At 44.3% G+C, this 20,160-nt stretch overlaps 1 protein-coding gene and 1 long non-coding RNA gene across 18 annotated transcripts in view; one reads left to right on the top strand and one right to left on the bottom strand.

Annotated features, from left to right (window-relative positions):
* The window catches only part of Ect2l (epithelial cell transforming 2 like), a 96,935-nt gene extending 80,424 nt beyond the window's left edge, over nt 1-16,511 (bottom strand). For 5 of the 17 annotated variants that reach the window (XR_015442622.1, XM_087190241.1, XM_021259346.2 and 2 more), the window contains exons 1-4: nt 12,818-13,373; nt 8,941-9,153; nt 1,955-2,081; nt 676-788 (exon numbers count right to left, since the gene is read on the bottom strand). Coding sequence is in view for 15 of the 17 variants with exons in the window: in XM_087190241.1 (XP_087046367.1) it covers nt 676-788; nt 1,955-2,056 (215 nt within the window). In the remaining 2 variants the exon portion in view is untranslated. Of the gene's footprint in view, nt 1-675; nt 789-1,954; nt 2,082-8,480; nt 8,530-8,940; nt 9,154-12,817; nt 13,374-16,375 lie in introns of those variants that run through there. The other 12 variants (XM_021259338.2, XM_021259340.2, XM_087190239.1 and 9 more) reach the window with 12 other exon arrangements.
* Nucleotide 16,512: 1 nt separating this feature from the next.
* On the top strand, nt 16,513-19,418 carry LOC147824217 (uncharacterized). The gene is made up of 2 exons (XR_015442625.1): nt 16,513-16,649; nt 19,030-19,418. It is a non-coding gene; the product is annotated as an uncharacterized LOC147824217 (long non-coding RNA).
* The last annotated feature ends 742 nt before the right edge of the window (nt 19,419-20,160 follow it).

The raw sequence follows: 20,160 nt of genomic DNA, 5'->3' as shown, positions 1-20,160 counted from the left end.
GGTAGCCATTGGTAGCTGCTGTGTCCTGCCCATGTCCCTCCCTAGGAGTTGCTACTGTTGTCACTTCTCAGATATTTTTCAGATCCGTCCATTTAATAATAATTTACACAGTGTCTACTCCCATGCCAGATGTCCATTTGGAATATATCATCTGTCTGATTTCCAAGGGGAATTTAATAAACCAAGAGAATTTTAAAAATTCACTGGCTGAAGCCACAGAGAAGTTTCTGCAAACACATAAGAGGCTCACAGTGATATGAAGACGGTCACCGCCCCCCACCCCCACCCCAGGCTCCATTGCAGCCTCAAGGAGAAGCGAGGCAGCTAGAAAACTCTGGAGCAAATCTCACCCAATCTCATCACTTTTTCACTAATTTGGCATTGCATCCTGAGCCCCTGTTGTATACCACACAAAAGCTTCCTGTTATACATCATACTAATGCTTGAAATATATTGCTGAATCAAATTGCATAGTTCTTAAAAAAAAAGTCAGGCACTCGATGAGTCTACTTATAAACCTTAAATATCAGTTGCTTCATTTTTTTTCTAGGAAATAAAGAAAGGAAGGAAAGAGAGACCTTTAAAGGCTATATAAACATTTTACTACATTTTGTTTTCTTTAAGAATCAGTGGGAAAAAAAAGAATCAGTGATAATTACAAGAGGCTACATTTACCTTAATTGTGATTTAGAGCATTGTAGAAAAATTGTGAATAAGAATTGTTGGCGCTGCTTGTTAGTCCAGAGTTCAAACCAATGACTCACAAGGGCAACTCTTTCCTGAAAGAGCTGGAAATATGGAGAGATGATGTTTTGCAGTACAGTTCCACACATTCTCAGTTGCTAAGCAATCTTCAGACCATACACCAACAACCTGACAGTTAATATTTGCATAGTACGTTACAGTTCACAAAGCACTTTCACATACATTGTGGGGTCTCTCCTTTCACCTTAAACTGTTTGTATCCAGGGCTGCAGACAAGACGGGGCCTGTTGGGTGGGCTGGTGGGAAAGGCTGGCAGGGATGTAATTACAGAGGGGCCCAAGGAAGGCCTTGGAGGAAACAAAGAGGTAATCGTTCCTGGCTCTAGTTTCTACCTAGGCTAAGGTTGCCCAGGGGAACAGATTCCATACGTCTTGTACTGAAAACACATACAGCTATGCGCATTTAATTGTGGAACAGGACCATGTGAAGTAGGTCTGACTTTACTAACCCAGAGCCCCAGATCTTCATGACACCTACAAAACTGAGAGTTAATAATATTGCAAAATGCCAATGTTAGGTATGTCTCTAGGGAAGATAGACACCAGGGATCAGTGTCCCCTAAACCTGAGTTTCAGTCCATTCTATGCAGACAGATGTATACAAACTCACTCTTTCCTATAGGTCAGACTTTAGGTCTGACTTTTACTACTAGACTTTTACTATAGGTCTGGTCTTCTTCACTTGTGAAGGAAGCTAAAGTTGCCTGAGCTCTGGGAACCCACCTTGCTTTACATTAGGACCTGGCAGGGCTGCCCCATACCAACCAGTGGCTTCTTCCCGAACTACCTTTCAAGGGGAGCAGGCATCACCAGGCCACATGGAACCACACAGTGGACACCAGAGGGAAGAGGGGATTGAGGAAACACAGAGAAACTTTTGTGACGCGTGTTCCTCCCTTTCTCCCCCATTATAGCAATTGTGTGTCCCGGACATCTCTGTTGTGTCCCCAAGATACAGACCGAGAGATAAGGCAGTGGAGTCTCTAGGAAGGTAGGAGCTAGGGGGTAGGGTGGGAAGAGACTGTTTTTGGTCAGACAAAGCTAGATTTATTTTTGTTTAAACTGACTCAAAAACTAGATTCTTTAGAGGATTTTTCTTTTAAAACAATATGACAACATGAGACTTAACATATCACAGTAAAATTAACTGTATGAATCAAGCTTGTTTTATTGCAGAGTATGTAACTCACCTGTCTGTTTAATGACTTGTTGCTAAAAGGTGTCCAGGTGCTGAACCTTGTGTGGAAGCTATCCATTTCCAGAGTTTCTTGTGAAGAATTCCCACCTGACATCTCAGCAAATTATTTTCTTCCACTTCTAGGAGATATGAGTTCATTTTAATAGACATATAATTAAGATCACTTAGAAACATTTAACATATTAATGTCTCTATAGGAATTACAGGATTACAGTAATTCATTTATGCACGCAATATAGATATGTTATATATAGAATTACAATATATGATGAACTATACAAATGTACACAAAAAGTCTATGAACTCCAATTCATTGCAGTTATTATTTATCCAACTTGATCCAAATCTGGATTAACAACAATTATTTTTTACTTGGCTGGGAAAGTGGAAAGTTAATCACCCTTTCAGGAGGTGCTATCAGTGACTCAGACAGTGGCATAACCCTGGCTTTGGTTTTTTGTTGTTGTGCTGGTGGTGGTGCTGGGCATCAAACCCAGGGCCATGCGTATTCTAGACAAACGCTCTACCACTGAGCTGTGTCCCCAGCCCATGACATGATTCTTCATCTGTCAAGAAAACTGACTTTTTCCCCCCCTGGGAAATAAGAATTTGAAGTGTTCAGACAGCACATTCTGCCTGCCCATCTTTTGAAGACAGAAGTCGAAGACAATATACAGGAAAAAATTGGGCTAATGTATTAGTTATCTATTGCTGCATAACTAATCACTTCAAAATTTAATAGCTCAAATCCAGTAAACATTATTATCTCAAAGTTTCTAAGGGTCAAGAATCCAGGCACAGCTCTGGGCGGGGCGGGGGGGGCTGTGTTTATTTTCTGGAACTGCCAAAACAAAATATCACAGACTGGGTGACTTTAACAACAGAAATTCATTTTCTCACAGTTCTGGAGGCTGAAAGTTCAAGGTCGAAGTTGTCATCCATGCTGCCGTGGTGGGGCTGCCTTCCTGGCCTGTGATGGCCACCTTCTTGCTGAGTCCTCACGTGGCCTTTTTTCTGTTTTTGGCATCTCTTCTTCTTGTTAGTGTAAGGATGTCAGCCCCGTCATATTGACCCTACCACTATGACCTCACTTAGCCTTTCTGACCTCTTTATAGGATCCATCTCCGCAAGAAACCACACTGAGAATTAGGACTCGAACATGGGAATTTGGCAGTGGTGGGGATACAGTGCAGTCCACAACAGGTGTTTCTGCACCAAGGTCTGTTGAAAGGCTACAGTCAAGGTGCTGGGAAGGACTGCAGTCTCATCAGAAGGCTTTGAAGGTCATTTGTGTGGCTGTCAGTGGGACTCAGCTTGGCATGAGCTGCTGGGCTGGAGGCCTCCCTTGCCACCTGCACTCCCTTGCAGCTCACACAGCAGCTGGCTTGCACCAGAGTGAGCAAGTGGAAGTAAGAGGGGCGCCTAGAGGGGAGCCACAGTCTCTTTGCAACCTCACCTCAGAAGCGACAGCCCCTCAATTTTGCTCCATTCTATTAGTTAAATACATTCCTGGGTTCTTTGGGCCACAAATTAAGGCAACTGAACAGGAGAAAAAGCGTATTAATCACATATGTGTGCACAGGAGTCCCTCAGAATATGAAACTTGAGAGATCAAATGAGTGAAGCTTATGTAGCATCCTGAACTACAGAAAGGAAGAGAGCCTGGGGTTTCTGGGAGGTGCTGGCTGCACAAGTTATAAGAGCATGAGGAAAGGAGAGTAAAGATTAAAATAATCTCTCAGGTAATAAAAGCTGTCTTGGATTGGTGGTCAGAAGACTAGGTGACTTGTCTGGACATAGTGTAAACCGTGGTGTAAACTTCCTGGTTGGTAAAGTTCCTGGGAACAACTCATGACAGCTGAGCTCCTGCTGGGTGGGGATTGTCTTCCGACAGGAAGGGAGGGCAGAGAAAGCCTCTGAACATTCCCTGTTCCCAGAGTCAGCGTGTCAAATGTTGTGTCTCATGTGGCCTTTCCTGAATGCCTTCAATTCACCCTTCCCGTCAGTCCCCTTCCTTTCCCATATGCAGAACACACTTTCCTGCTTCTAAAGGGAGAGGACCCAAAAGTTTCATCTCATAAATATCCTGAGCACAGAGCTCAGATGTGACTGGTTCATCACTGTCTACAGGTCCACACACAGCTCCTCCTGATCCAGAGACCTGTGCACTACAAAGACAGTCACCTGGCCTTTCCCCCTATACACAGCGTGTGTAAGGACAGAATGGGGAAAGGATAACTACAATAAGTAACCCTACTTTTAAAGAGGTAGATTATCAATTGTGAAGTCCTACTACAGAGGGTGAAAAACCTAATTATCATTTTCATTCTCAAAAAATCACCATGCTAGTGATTACTGCAGCAGTGCCATTTTATCATTAACACATCCCAAGTTATTTATTTGATTCTAAGCAGTGCTGTTTGCTACAACTGTATAGAGACATTTCCTCTCTCGCTCTAAAGTTAACTGCCGGTATTTTGAGCCTATCAGGCTTACGTAGGAAGAGCCAAATCCTAAATTTCCCTTCCCTGAGATATTATTTCCAACTGCGTGCTATTTTGTTCCATTCAGAAACAGATGCTGATGATGGTGTTTCAACCATACTCTTGACTTGGTCCTTACCACCAGGCACAGCATTTGTTGCTCAAAAGCCTTCTCCATTTGTTTCTTTACTAGTTGAAAATGTGAATCAGTTGTACCCTCTAACCTTGCAAGTCTCTGCGTTTTGGTTCTCTCTCTCTCTCTCTTTCTTGCTTTCCTTTCCCTTCCTGCTTGCAAATCAGACAAATATCTGAGATTATCTGAGGTCCTCTGTTTCTTGCAGTACCCTTGCAAGTGCAGTGAGCGCTAATGAACTCAGTCTAATAATACTCATTGTCGGGCTGGGGATTTAGCTCAGTGGTTTCACTGCCTGCTGCGCAAGCACAAGGACCCGAGTTCGAGGCCCAGTACCAAAAAATAATAATAATAATAATACTCGTTGTCTACCTCTTGGTATAAAGTACATGTTTGTGAGGTATATATTATGCCCTTTAGTCAAACCCAGACTACAGTTTTACAGTTTTTTTCCACTGCATAACATGAGCTGCCATCTTTTCAGGGCACCCAATAACAATTTTATGCTGTCGGACTGATGTTAATGCCACGAAATTTGGGATGTGTTGTTGTTATGGTAGCATCTTATTCCTGGAGCCAATTTCTGAATCTATTAAACATTTGGAAAGAAATAACACTAATCTCACTCAAAATCTTCCAGAGAATAAGGAAAATGGGAGTGATTCCCAATCGTAACTTTGATGCCAAACCCCAACAAGGACCTTACATGAAAGGATTATGTAAAGTTGATTACCACAGATAGAGATGCAAAAGTCCTGCCAAAATATTAGAACAGCAAACCCAGCAATATATAAAAAAGACAATAGGTCATCACCAAGTTGGATTAATTCTTGAAATGTAAACTTGACATTATGTTAAAAGCATTATGTGATATGTATTACATTATGTCATGTGTAACTTGAAATTACAAAAGCAATATACTTCTATCATTAACAATGGAGAGCCAAGCATGGTGGTGCATTCTTAAAACCCCAGCACTCAGATGGTGGAGGGAGGAGGATCACAAGTTTGGGCCTAGCCTGGGCTACGTAGTGAATTTAAGGCCAGCAGGAACTAGAGAGAGAGAGAGAGAGAGAGAGAGAGAGAGAGAGAGAGAGAGAGAGACAACAAACAAACAAAATAACCCGAGAAGAGAGAGAGATTTTATATAATAATTTCAGTAGAGGGCCGGGGATTTAGCTCAGTGGTTTTGCCGCCTGCTGCGCAAGCGCAAGGACCCAAGTTCAATCCCCTGTACCAAAAATAAATAAATATAAATATAAATATAAATATAAATAAATTAAAAAAATAATTTCAGTAGATACGAAAAGTATGTTTGCTAAGCTTCAGCAGTCATTCATGACAAGTTCTAGGACTGGAAAGGGACTTCCTAATCCAAACAAAGGCATATACAAGAAACCTGTAGCAACCACTGAACTGAATGGTAAAATGTTGAAACTTGGCCAGGGGGTGTAGCTCAGTGATAAAGCACTTGCCTGGTATATGCAAGGTCCTGGTTTTGATCCTCAGTACAAAAACAAACAAAAATATTAAAACTTTTCTGCATTTGCTACCACAACCCTTATTCAACATTGTTCTGGAGTTTCTTTCCAATGTGAAAAGACAATAAAATAAAATGTGTAGTAACTGAAAAGGAACAAATAAAATTGTTATTAATGACATAATTATATTTGGAAAATATTAAGGAATCCTCAAATTGCCATATTTAATAAATAAGTTTAGCAAGGTTGCTGCGCCCTAAGTCAACATGCAAAAATCAATTGTATTTCTATGTACTACAATAAACATGTATTAAAGAATAGTCTATTGCACTTGAGAGGCTGAGGCAGGAGGACCACCATGAATTCAAGGCCAGCCTGAGCTACATAGTGAGTTTAAGTCCAGCCCAAACTACCTACCTAGTGAGACCCTGTCTCAAAAGGAAAAAATAGAACAATCTATCATTTGTAATAGCATTTAAAAACCCAATAGAAATAAAAGAGGGACAAATATTGAATAGTAAAAAATGTATCAAGAGAAATTTTAAAACATCTAAATAAGTGTATATACCTGTGTAGATGTTAGTTCTCCCAAATTTGTCAGAGTCAAAACCTAAAAGGTCCTCTGTGTGTGTGTGTGTGTGTGTGTGTGTGTTCAACAAGCTAGTTATAAAATGTGTATAGAAATACAAATATCAAGAATTTCAGGGCCAGGGATTTAGCTCAGTGGCACCTCACCTGCCTCACAAGCACAAGGTCCTGAGTTCAATCCCTGGTACCAAAAAAAGGAATATCAAAGACCATTTCAAAAAGAACGAAGTAGTAGGACCTACTCTACTTGATATTAGGACTTTTTATTATGAAGATCGTGTAAATAAGAGTGAGATATTGACACAAGAACAGACAAATCAATGAGACAAATAAACCAATAAAACAGATCAGTGAGGCCAGAAACAGACCCATAGACATATGGACACCAGAGTGACAGAGGTGGCCATCAGGGCAGTCAGCAGCACTGGAGCTGGACATCTCGCCCGTCAGCTCAGCCAACTCCCAAATCATAATAAATGATAACAAATGATCATTGTTTCAGGTCAAGACATTTGGAGTAGTTTGTTATTCAGCAACAACAAAAACAAACAAAAACTGGAAATAGGTTATCGCCATACTTTAAACTGATGGCACTGTCGCTGGGACTGAGAATCAAGTGGAAAGTGAAAGTGTGGTGATAATGTAGTGGCATCTGGAAGAGCAGTTAAGTTGCTGTGACGGGATAAGAAGAAAGGCGACCTGCTTTATGCAGCAGCAGAAAGCTGTCTGAACACAGATGATAGAAAATGTACCAATGAGGGCCGGGGATTTAGCTCAGTGGCACTGCACCCACCTGGTAAGCACAAAGTCCTGAGTTCGAGTCCCAGTACCAAAAAAAAGAAAATGTACGGATGAATGAGAGAGACTGCAATATTGACTATGCCCAAAGCAGGCTATAGGTAGTGCAGGCTGTAAAGAGTTAAAACCTCAAGTTGTTTATAGAAGCAAGTCTGGCCCAAGCGTGCCAAGGTCAGAGTAACTTGCACCCAAATTCCATTCCCACAATTAAAACTTTCTTAACTAGAAGGACAATGTTCTAATTACAACCATATATTTTGTCTATTCTGCTAATTCAAGAATGCTTTGTCTTTTTCCTTTACAAGCTTTGTCTCCATTAGTTTCCATGGAAACTGCATGACTGTGCATCCTCACACTTGGTTCCGCCTCACACATAGCTCACCTTTAGGCCAACTGATTACTAATTAAAATCAGTGGCTGGGACTGGCCAGCACTTTTGTCGGTTGCACCAGCATTGGTCATCCTGGCTCCTGCTTTCTGTCTCTCTTAGTTCTTTCAGGTTTTTTTCCCTCAGGCTTTTATCATACACTGAGCGGGAGACTGGAGCCTACTGCAGAGGTTTCTGGTAACGCTTCCGGGGTTTCTAGTAAATTAATATATAGACGCAACTAGAGAGATTCCAGGCAGGGTATAGAAAATAGTGATTGGCTTCCTTTTCTCCACTATGATAAAGTCCAATAAAAGAGGCATGAACCAGCCTGAAAGATCTGTTTAGTTTGGAAGCAAAATTTAGTGGGAATAAAGAATACCTAGTACAGTCTCCAGAGAAGGTGAGTGTCTCCGTGTACTAAATGCTCTCAGAGCCTCATAGATCAAGTGAGAGGTGTGACTGTGAGACTCCTTGGTAAGGTCTTTGAAAGTTTTAAGAGGATGCTTCAGAGATGCTTTTGTTTAGAAAATAAAAGTTCCTAAGAATCTTAGCATCTTTGTTCTACCACACCCTGATGCACAGCCCAAGACTGAGAAGAGTCTCTGTCACAGAGATGTGTGGATTTAGCTTTTGTCTAATGGAATGCATTGCAATTAAATACTCACAGAGCCCACAGAATTGTCAAGAGGGTTGTTCTGGTGCATGCGTGATCAGCTTAAAATAAACAGAAAAGAAAGTTTGAAACAGTCTCTGCACTGGGTGTCTGGGGTGACAGATGTCACAGCGAGAAGAGCTGTCATCCAGTAGCCTCCTTTGGTGGACCTGATATAGATGACAAGAGACTTCAGCCAGATTCCACAACTGCATGAGACTGCGAGTGTCTTGGGGGCGGCAAATGCATCCATACTCTAAAGACACGTGAACTGTGGGTAGCGGGAGGAATGAGGTCTACGACCTGTACGGATGACCAAGAGTGATTGGCTGCTGCCATCCCCAGCCACGCACACCATTTCCCATCAGGAGGTGGAGCGTTCCTCTCCATCCACCGGAACCTGCCCTGTTTTAACCAATAGGATGTCATGGAAGAGAAGACAGGTGACTTCTGGCTATAGCTTGAAGACTTACAGCTTCCGGTTTTGCACTCTCGGAATCCAGCTGCCATGTGACTATGCTCGGGCTAGAATGCTGCATCCTGAGACAGCATGCAGAGAGACACAGGCTGAACTTCGCCCAGCTGTTCCAGCCATCCTGAAGCACCAGATGCATGAATGAAGTCATCCAAATGTCGGCGTTTCCACCAAGCTCCCAGGTGAATGCATATGTTGTAGCCACCCCAGCCTACAACACAGGAAGCAGAAGCACTGTCCAGCTGAAGCCAGCCAACTACAGACTTGTGGAAAATAAAGGATTCCTGTTTTCTGCTGCTAAATTTTGGGGATAGTTTGTTGGTATCCAGCACAGTCTGACAAAGCCATGTGTTGATGAGCATCAGAACTCAGATACACCTGGTCAAAGTGACACTTGGCAGAAGTACTTTGGAAAGCTGTTCAGTATTATTTCCTAAAGTTGAGCACATGCATATACTTGGCCCAAGAGAAAAACAGTACACATGTGGAGTCAAATGTATCAGCAAGAATATTCACAGCTATACTGCATAGTTTCAAAATGGAAACAATCTGGGCTGGAGATTTAGCTCAGTGGTTCTGATACCTGCCCCGTGAGGACAAGGACCTGAGTTTGATTCCTGGTACCAAACCAAACCAAACAAAACAAAATGGAAACAATCCTAGCATCCATCAACAGTTAAATGGAGCCAGCACTATGGGGCATGACTATAATCCCAGCTGCTTGGGAGGCTGAGACAGGATGATCTCAAGTTTGAGGCCATCCTAGGCAACCTGGTGAGACCCTACAGGTTCAAGTTCCTAATAGTGAATGTGATCATTATATATATCTAAAGTGTACCAATAAAGTTAATTAAAAACAAAAATAAAAAGGCTGGAGACTGGAGCTAAGTTGTACAGTGTCCTTGGGTTCCGGAAGAAGAAGATGAAGAGGGAAGGGGAGGAGGAAGAGGAGAAAGGAGGTGAGGAAGAGCTGGAGGAGCAAGAGGAGGAAGAGAGAGAGAAATACAGAAAGTGGCTCGTTCTCACATTATGTATCTGTCTGTAAAATCAATTACACATGGTTGGTGAATGCCCAGAAGACAAAATTAAGCACAAAGGATGATGTCAGAAGGGAAGATTTTGACTCAGTCTAAGAGGGGAGAGAGAATCACTTTAGCAGCTCTAGCTGTCTCAGGAGAATATGTCCTTTACTGAAGATACTAAAACTCGAGTTAGGCCCCCGCTTGTGATATTCTAGCTAACGAGAATTTAGATGTTCCTAGTGACCTTCTGTTGCTGTAAATTCCAGGAAGAGAGGACAGTGCTTGGAATAGCTGAAGAAGCTATTGGGTCAGAATTCCAGAATCAGACATGTGCAGGGCCTCTGCTGCACTTCAGTGAGAGAGACAGAAACACATGTTCAGGGTGAACAAACAGCAAAGATGTGGCATATTTAGGATCGATTTTGGAAGTGTTATTCGAGGGCAGCATGACAGAATGACCACCAGTTTGAATCTTTCCTCCGACTTCCCAGAACTGGAGCTTTACTCGTGACTCGGTGTCCGTGCCTCAGTGTTCCCGTGTGTCAAAGAAGACAGCCATGTGTCCTGCCAAACCACAATACAATAATGTGCTGTCCAGATAAAACCCTCATGGCCATGCAGGGAATGACGTGCCTCCCTCTGAAGCAACACTGAATCAAAACAAATCCTTAGTTTCATAAGATACCCAGCTATTGTTAAGTGAAATCCCCCCAAGAGCCAACAGAAGGGATGTTTATTTAGCAAGTTCTCAAAATTGTTATTATCTGTGTTAAGGGATTGCTGACTTATGTAATGAGCTGAGTATGATGGAAAGAACAGTTGCTGACTCGGCTAATGAGCTGTGAGCCGAAGTCACTGTGAGTCAGGGGTGTGTTCATTTATATACACATATCTAACACTGTGTAACAGGTTGTTCCCAAAGTCAGCGGTTTGGGCCTGCTGCTGTCAGGCCATGGGTGTCTGCTGAGCTCCAAAGAGAAAGAGGTGGCCAGAGAATCGATTGCTACCTGCCCACCTGGGCTCAGAGGGCCAGCGGCAGCCCCTGAGATCCCGCTGCTCCCAATGTTGTCAAGCAGATGAAGATCAAGACAGCAGGGCCTTTGACCCGGAGGCTTGCAAGGAGTAGAAGCCCCTCTTCATCCACAATGCCATCGACTTGCTGACCACAGCATCTGGGCCCAGGCCACCCCTAACATCAGCTTCCACCACTCCTACTGTGCCTACCACGCAGAGACCCGGGTGCAGCCCACCCTGGCGCCCCAGTGCCTGCCTCAAGCTCTACAAGGATGACTGCATGTCTCGATGCCTGCCTGCACCTTTCTGCTTCTATCTGCAACAACATCTGGTTCACTAACTCCTCCTTCATCCTTTTCCTGAACAGGAGCACCTGCTGGCCCAGGGATCCAAGCGTCCCTCTCTGCATCTGCCTCCTGAGGACCAGGCCCACAGCACCGACGAGGAGCCCCAGCGGCAGTTCAAGGCCCTGAGCCGCTAGAGGACCAAGGAGAGCTACTCCCTCCTCTCCTGTGCCACCCACACCCATGACACCTAGTTTGTCCTTAATGCAGTGACCAACGTCATTGGATGGAACAGTTCCAAGGACTCTGCTGAGGAGCCCGGCCCAGCCCGCTTGCCAGGAGTGAGACTCCTGCTAGAAAGGCCTAACCTGGGGCAGAAAATGCAGTGAGTATTCTCTTTACATGCAGAGTTTTCAAAACATTTTTTTTCAAGTGGTCCTTTTTGTGTCTGGCTTGCTGAGTGTACAAGTTGTTATCTGGGCGATTCTGCCCTCTGCTTCAAAGAGTTCTGGGGCAAACGGCCGTTCTGCACCAGCCTCACAGAACACATGTTGTACGTAAGCCTCTGCTATGTCCTATTGTTATTAGTGCAACCTTTGCTTTGTTTGTTGTTTGTTTGTTTGTGACAGGGTCTTGCTATGCAGTGCAGGCTGGCCTTGAACTCACTAGGTAGCCCAGGCTGGCCTCAAACTCACAGCCATCCTCCTGCTTCAGCCTCCCAGGAGCTGGGATTACAGGCATGAGCCACCAAGCCTGGCTTCTGCTTTGTTTTTAAGAAAAATAAATGTGATATATTTAAAGAAGATTCTTCACCTAGAAGCAAATGAACAATAGTTAAATGGCTTAGCATTTATAGTGTAAATTATCTGTGGCTTCAGCAAGTAATGGACGAGTAGGTGAGAGATGGTGCCCTCCACCCCCACCCCAGGTACCTGCAACCTCGAGCCTGAGATCGGCTTGGAGCTGCTATGACTCTTGGGAAGGCACAGCCCTCACTGTGGCCTGAGGAAGACCCTGCCGGGACCCTGCACTCTGGGCCTTCTCACCCCGGGGGCCCAAGGACACTGGCCATGAAAGGACCTTGGCCTGGGACTGTGTGTGAATATGAACTCCTGCTGCTGAGATGGGAGGCACCATGGGAGCCCTTGCCAAATCTCCTCTCTCACCCTTTGTTCAGTACCCAGAAGTCCAAGGTCAGTGAGAATCACAGCCAAGGACTTGAAGAGATGTACAGAGGAAAAGAGAGGAGTTGGTGACCGTACAAAAGTAAGATTGTCTACTTTAAGAAAATAAGGGGCTGGGGATTTAGCTTAGTGGTTTCGCCGCCTGCTGAGCAAGTGCAAGGACCCGAGTTCGATCCCCAGTACCAAAAAAAAAAAAAAAGAAAGAAAAGAAAATACCCTGATTGGAGCAAAAACAAAAAGAAATCAGTGGTTTAAAATGACAAACATTGATAACCTCACAGTTCCTATGAGTTGGGAGGGTAGGCCAGGTTAGCTGGGCCCTCTAGCTCAGAGTCCTTCACAGTTCATGAGCCAGCTGGGGCTGTACTCACCTCAAAGTGGACTCTCTTCCAGGCTCATTTAAGAGATTATTGGCAGGATCCAGTTTCTCCCAGACTGCTGGAACATGGGCCTCAGTTTCTTGCTGGCTGTTGGCCAGAGCTTCCATGTTGGATTCTCCATAGTTTACCTCATAAAATGGCAGCTCACTTCCTCTCAAGTGAATAAGCAAAAGAGCAAGAGAAGCAGGCAAGATGGAAGCCAGAGTAACATAATCTCAGAAGTGAATTACCACCACTTTTTGATTAGTCAGAACAGAGGTCAGCAAACACAGTTAACAGGCCATATCTGGCCTGCCACTTGATTTATAAATAAAGTATCACTGGAACACACAGTGATAAAGTTTACATGCATTATCTATGACTGCTTTTATACTACTATAACAAAACTAAAGAATGGGAAAAAAGACCATATGGCTCACAAAGCCAAATACAGTATATTTATTATCTGAACCCTTACAGCCACGACAGTGCAATTAAAGATACTCATCAAAGAGGACTTCAAGAACTGCTTCAGAAAAGTGGCAAGAATGATGGGATAAGTGTGCTCAAAGAGAACATCTATATATACATGTGTGTGTGTGCTCAAAGCAAACATAATATATAAATTATATAAATAATTATATATAAAATATAGAAACTAATATATATATTAGTACTATCCAGGGTTCCTGATATAGAGTGTTGAAAACCATTCTTTATAGTTTTGGGGAAAAATCATTTCATAATTAAATTATGATGAGGACTGTCTAAGGCCCAATGTCTTCTTGCCAGAGAGCTGGCTATGGCATGCAGAAACATAATTCCATTTTGCCTCTGGTCATAATAACTCTCAAGTGTAAGATTACATCAGCTGAAGACATCCTGGTTCTTTGAGAACTGAGCAGTAATAAAAAAAAGAGCAAGGTTTCACCTGGGGAAAGGACAGATTCCTTGTTAGCCTAGTATCTCATCATACCTACTATTGTAAGAATGCTTTGCCCATCTCACTGTCCTCATCAACATAAGACCCTCATCAGTATAAGATCCTCATGACCTAAGATCCTCATCAACGTGTGATTATCACCACCCTCTAAAGTCACATGATACTCCTTCTGATTATTGTGCACTCAATAAGCAGTGGCCAGCTCAGAGTGCCTTTGTCTTTGCCCACTCTGAAGCACTGACCTCCCAGCTGCCCATGTGTTTTGAAATTATGTCTCTATTGTCTTCCTTTCTTTAGCCCTCACTGCCCCCATTCTAGCCAGATTGGAGGAATGGTCGGCCTCTGACAATAGAGCTCCTAAAACTTGTGGATAGGATGCTAGGAGAATCTCTTGTTCTAATATTTGGTTTTTGACCCCTGCTCCCAACACAGAGCTCCTAAATCTCTTGGAATTTCCTGGGTGACGGGAGCATCTTTTGTTCTAGTGAGGTGGTTCTTGGTGGGCTCCTAAATAGCTTTAGGATATGGCCTGGTTGCCAGGGGAACCAACTCATTTAGCTTCACATCCTGATCTCCAGGGAAAGAAGGGGGACTGAAGGTTGAATTGATCGTCAGTGGTCAGAGATGTAGTCAGCCATGTCTCTAGAATGAATCTTCATAGAAACCCAAAAAGTTGGGGTTCTGAGGGCTTCAGATACATGGAGGTGTCTGGAGAGAGCTCCATGCCCCTTCCCCTATACTCTGCATCTCTTGCATGCAGCTATTCTCCTGTATCCTTGGTTGTATCATTCATAATAAACATGTAAATGTATGTTTCTCCAGACTTCTGTAAGCTGTTCCAGTGAATAAATCAAATCTGAGAAGGCAGTCAGGGAAACCTGGTATAGCAGGCCAGTCAGAAGCATGGATCCCAACCTCACCCCTGTGGTTGGCATCTGCCAGTCTGGATCTTAGATGAAAGTCCGAGTGTTCAAGGCCTGGTCCCCAGGTTGGGGCTATTGTGGCAGAACCTCATGAGGTGCCTGTGGGCTGGTGGGAGCCTTTTAGGTTCCACGCCCTCAAAGAGGACTGTGAAACCCCACCCTGCTCCTCTGCCTTATTCAGTTTTTGCTTCCTGGGTGACCAGCTTTGCCCCACTGCACACTGCAGCCATGAGGGGCCACCTTGCTACAGACCCAAAGCGCAGGGCTGGCCAGTTATGGACTGGAACCTCCAAACTATGGGCCAAGGGAGCGCTCTTCTCCTTATGAGTTGACATCATGCATGTTTGTTATGACAGAAGACTGGGTAACGAAGTACCTGATGGAGTGGGGGCATCTTACAGAACTAGGCCTTCATGCTGCGGGACCTGACACCAACTCCAGGTTTCAGCATTGAATCAAATAACAAGACCCCAGGTGGGGGACGCTGGAGAATTGGTTGTTGGTGGGGAGAACCCAAGACATTTTGGTGACCAGAGATAAAGCATTGTGTTGAGTATGTGACAGTTGAGAGAAGAAAAGCTTTTTGTTTTTTTTTTTAAATTCACAATAACCAGACCCAGACTAAAGGATTAGCTGGCGAGGTAATAGACAGTGCATACATCACTGCTGGGATAAATCAGAAAAGCCATGTTGTCAGCAAACTATGTTTCCACAGGTGATCTGTCACACTGCTGGGGAAATGCAAATCAGGCTGCTGCTGCTCCCCTACTGTAACAAAGTAACTTAGAAAATTAAAAACAAAGCGATTGTTCCTTGGCACGTACCCTTGAGTATTTCTGCAATTCGTGTATTGTGTGCAAATTACTCAATGGTTCATTTACTACCTAAAATTTAATTCCTTAGAAATATGCCTCCCGACAGGTTATCTGGTTCTAAAAATTGCAGAAAAGAACTAGTGTACAAGAAAAGTGTGATCAGTGACAAAACAGATATGGACAACTCCAGTTACATGTCCTCCATTCAGGGCTGTGAAAACATAACCTATTCTGAACACAAGCCAGCGTGTATTTTATGAGGTAACAAGGAAATGGGGGGTGTAGGTCATGGCATGTTCTGAGGAAATCGGTGCAAAATGGGAAATTGGGCTGGTATTTTCACATGCTAGATGTGCTCACGGATTCATAGCTTTAATGCTACAACGTTAAAGCCCCAAACAAACAGGAAGCAGCTGCACTGTTCAAATTCATTCAGGAAAAGTAACCTGCTATGGTTGCTCTAAAAACGTCAAGCCCCCACCCTGCTTTCTCCCTCTGAAAGTACTGTTTTTAGAAAATGATCTCTGAGGTTCCTGAGGAGCACAGGAGGTCAGGTTCCTGCCACAGATGGGCTTGAACACAACTGCAGGGATCGCAGTGAACTTTAATACCAACGGCATGGGAGATTCTGTTCTGACACCCACAGCGACATTTATTAATAAGCACACAGGTACTTTTTTAAAGATTCTTAGCAATACCCATTTCACTATTGGTCCTATTTGGCAATCTGAGCATATAAACTTTCAGAGCTGTGATTCTAACCACAAACTGCACTCACTGCAGATACTTGGTGTTTCACCCTTTCTCTCCAGTAGGCGAGAGGAGAGAAGGTTTTGGGGAAAAAAAGTGTTTTCCAATGAGCCAAAGACGTCACTTCCGTTCTACCCACCTGGGTGCTGCGCAGGAGGTGAGACTCACACTGCCCTTGCCAAGGGCCTGCGAGGCCGGCGGCGCCCAAAAGCCCAGAGCTGCACCTCCGGGAGCGGCCAAGGGCCCGGCTCGGCGACGGTGTCCTCTCCAGTCCCTGTAGGGAGAGGCGAGAGGCCAGCCTGCAGCTGCGGCAGCGCGTGCCCTGGTGTCTCCATGGGGACCACAACACCTCGGGCCCACCCACTCCCCGAGGGCCCCGCCCCCTCCCCTGGTGACCTTGGCTCCAGGCTCGGGTGAGGCCCGCTGGGCTGAGTCCCGGCCCCTTCCCCGCCTCTGGGAGCGGGTGGCGGATCCCGCAGGTGCCCGCACCCCCGCGAGGCGAAGAGCAGGGCTCCCAGGCTTGAGCTGCGGCCGGAGGACACCGAGCCAGCCGCGGTCTGGTTTCCAAAAGCACCAGCTTTAAGGCTGCGTGGTGCGATAGGTACAGGTGCTTACTTTATTATGGAAATCTTGAGGAAATCTTAATTCTTATTATTGCCAGTTTTAGCAGAATACGGGAGGGTCAAAAACAAAAAATACCCTTCTGGGAGGCCGGGATTTAGCTCACTAGCACCGCGCCTGCCTCGCAAGCGCAAAGTCGTGAGTTCAGTCCCCGGTGCCAAAATCAATCAATCAATCAGTCAATCTTGGGGCTGGGGATTTAGCTGTGGTTTCGCCGCCTGCTGTGCAAGCGCAAAGACCCAAGTTCGATCCCCGGTACCAAAAAAAAAAAAAAAAAAAAAAAGGAAGAAAAAAAATCCTTCCTAAGTACATTCTAATGGTTCTGGTCAGAAAGACCTTAAGTTTTGTGAAGCCTTTTAAATTTCCCTTTTGTACCACACACAAACGCTAGGCATGGTGGTGCACACCTGTAATTCCAGCTCTTAGGGGGCTGAGGCAGGGGGATCACCGCGAATTCGAGGGGCAGCCTGAACTACTTATAAGACCCTATCTCAAAAAAAGGTTGCCAATTGTGTATCAAAAATACTGCAACTGGGCTGGGGATTTAGCTCAGTGGTTTCGTCACCTGCTGCGCAAAAAATGACCCGAGTTCGATCCCTGGTACCAAAAACAAAAAAAAATACTGCAACTGGGCCGAGGATTTAGCTCAGTAGTTCTGGTGCCTGCCTCACAAGTGCAGGGTCCCGAGTTCAATCCCCGGTACCAAAAAAAAAAAAAAAAAAACTGCAACTAATATACAATGAAATGCATGAAGACTTAGGACATAATATTAGTATTAATCAAAACTACCTGTAATTTAAAAAAAAGATCAACCTGCTGCTCTGTCACCAACCGGCCAGAAACACTATTGCGCTTTACACTATCTCAGGACCAATCCAAGAAAAACATGTCACATGGCAGTTTCCTTCTGCCCTGGCAGACTGTTTTTCCTTTTAAATCTCTAACCTCTCCTGGAAACGAAAGTCTCCTGTTACATATAATGCTCTGGTGACTTTCTAATCTTTAAAACGACCAGTTAGGGTTGGGGTTATAGCTCAGTGGTAGAGCACCTGCCTAGCATGCATGAGGCTCTGGATTTGATACCTAGCAGAAAGGAAGAAGAGAAGAGAGAAAGGAGGGGAGGGGAAGGGAGGAGAGGAGGAGGAGGGGAAACGAAGGAGGAAAAGGAGGAGGGAGGCAACCAATTAATAAATTAACCAACATTCTTTGAATTCAGAATGCCAAACATTACAATACCAAGATTTTTTTTTTTTTTTTTTTGGTACCAGGGATCAAACTCGGGACCTTGCACTTGTGAGGCAGGCGGTGGCACCACTGACCTAAATATCCCCAGCCCAAGATTTTTTTTTTTTTTTCTATTCAGTGATTCCCTACCCTCCTGGTCCCAATTAGGTGCTTATTTCTGTAGCACTGAGGCCGAAGCAGGAGCATCTTCTTCAATATCCAGTTAACTGAGCCCCAAACAGATGAACACAATGTGGGGCATCTACTTAATGGAATATGGCCCGGCCAGACATATGCACAAGGGGGACAGGGAGCACTGGGAGGGGAAGGGAAATAAAGATGATTAAAATGCAATATGCTATGTACCAATTCCCCCAGACAACTGGACTTATGTATCACAAACATATGCTAATAAAAATAAAGAAGACATATGGTAAAAAAAAACCAGTAGCAATTAACCACTTATTGTATGCTTCTTTTTATATAAAATACCTAGAAGAGAAAACCCACAGAAACAACTTTGAGCTGGGTGTGGTGACACACGCCCATAATCCCAGCACTGGAGAGGTTGAGACAGGAGAAGCCCAGAGTTCTTGGCCAGTAGGGGCTACACAGTGCGTTCAAGGACAGGCTGAACTATATACAAAGCGAGACCCTGTCTCAGGAGCAGAACTTTGATTAGCGGTCACCGTGGACTGAGGGGGGGGGGCGAGGGTGACTGTGACTGGGGCTCTATTTAGGGTGATGGAAACATTCTGGAATCAGATGAGAGGGACGGGGATGCAGGAGAGCACTTGCCCATGTGTGAAAGACCTCGGGTTTGAGTCCCAGAACCATCACCAAGAAAAAAGAGAAAGGATTAGTTCATGGTGAGGGATATACAACACTGTGTTATTTTTGAGGACACTGAACTGTAGACTTTTTTTTTCATTTTTCTTTTGGTTGCAGGGTCTCACCATGTAGCCCAGGCTGGCCTTGAACTTACGGCAGTCCTCCAGCCTCAGTTTCCCAAGTGCTGGGATTACAGGCATACACCACCATGCCAGGCTACAGATTTTTAAAAGGATACATTTTGTCATGTTATTGTAATAAAGTGTTTTCAAAAGACAATAATGCTAATGTTTGCTAAGTGTACTGCGATCAGCTACTGTGGTAACCATCTTACATGCACTTTGTCAATTACTTCTCATATAACCATTGGTTTTCAACCTCATTTTCTAGATTTAAAACAAAAATCAAAAATCAAGGGCCAGGGATTTAGCTCAGTGGTTCCTCCACCTGCCTTGCAAGTGCAAGGTCCTGAGTTCGATCCCCGGTACCAAAAAAAAAAAATCAAACTCAACCTGAATAAATGTACATGTACACAAAGCTCAGGGGCAGGATGGGGGTCCAAATCAAGGTCTAATTATAGGGGTGATCAATATATACTGTGAATGTTTAAATTCTAAGTATTTATCATAGTAAAAGACACGTTGCCATAACCCCCTCATAATACTTCCGCTCACTTTGAACACACTTATCCCATTGTTCTTGCCACTTTCAGAAGCAGTTCTGGAAGTTTCTTTGTGTCTTTATGAGGTGTGATTTTAAAAAGCACAGTGAATGCTGTCAAGTGCCATCCAAAGGAAAGGCAGGCTCGTAAAACTCCACGGTGCCTGCCTGCCTCGTCCACCTTATTCACCAGATCGGGCACTGTGCAACTTCTGGTTCTTCCCTCATGCCAAAATGACCATGAAAGGTAAGGTTTTGAGTCACTTCAGAACACTGGGGCAGCCATGACAACGCAGCTGAAGACATTCTGCAAAGAGGACCTCCACAGCTGCTTCAGAAAGTGCCAAAATGATGGGATGAGTGTGTTCAAAGCAAGGGGGTCCCAGGCAGTGTATCTTTAACTGTAATAAACATTTAAAAATGTAAACACTCCCTGTGTTTTTCAATCACATCTCATGCTCTCTCAGTAGTCTTTAAGCATGCGAAAGGTACAAACTTTGCAGGGAAGTTACCGGACTCACCTTCCATAAACACAGTGTATTTTGCAGAACTGAAGCCTTCAATTCCCAGGCTGAAGGCTCGACAGGC

Source organism: Heterocephalus glaber, unplaced genomic scaffold (assembly GCF_053883595.1).
Source record: "Heterocephalus glaber isolate CG9 unplaced genomic scaffold, H.glaber_assembly_v1.0 deba00001550, whole genome shotgun sequence".
NCBI classification, from domain to species: Eukaryota; Metazoa; Chordata; class Mammalia; order Rodentia; family Bathyergidae; genus Heterocephalus; species Heterocephalus glaber.
Note: the sequence above shows the minus strand (reverse complement) of the source record. Positions and strands in the feature narration are given on the sequence as shown.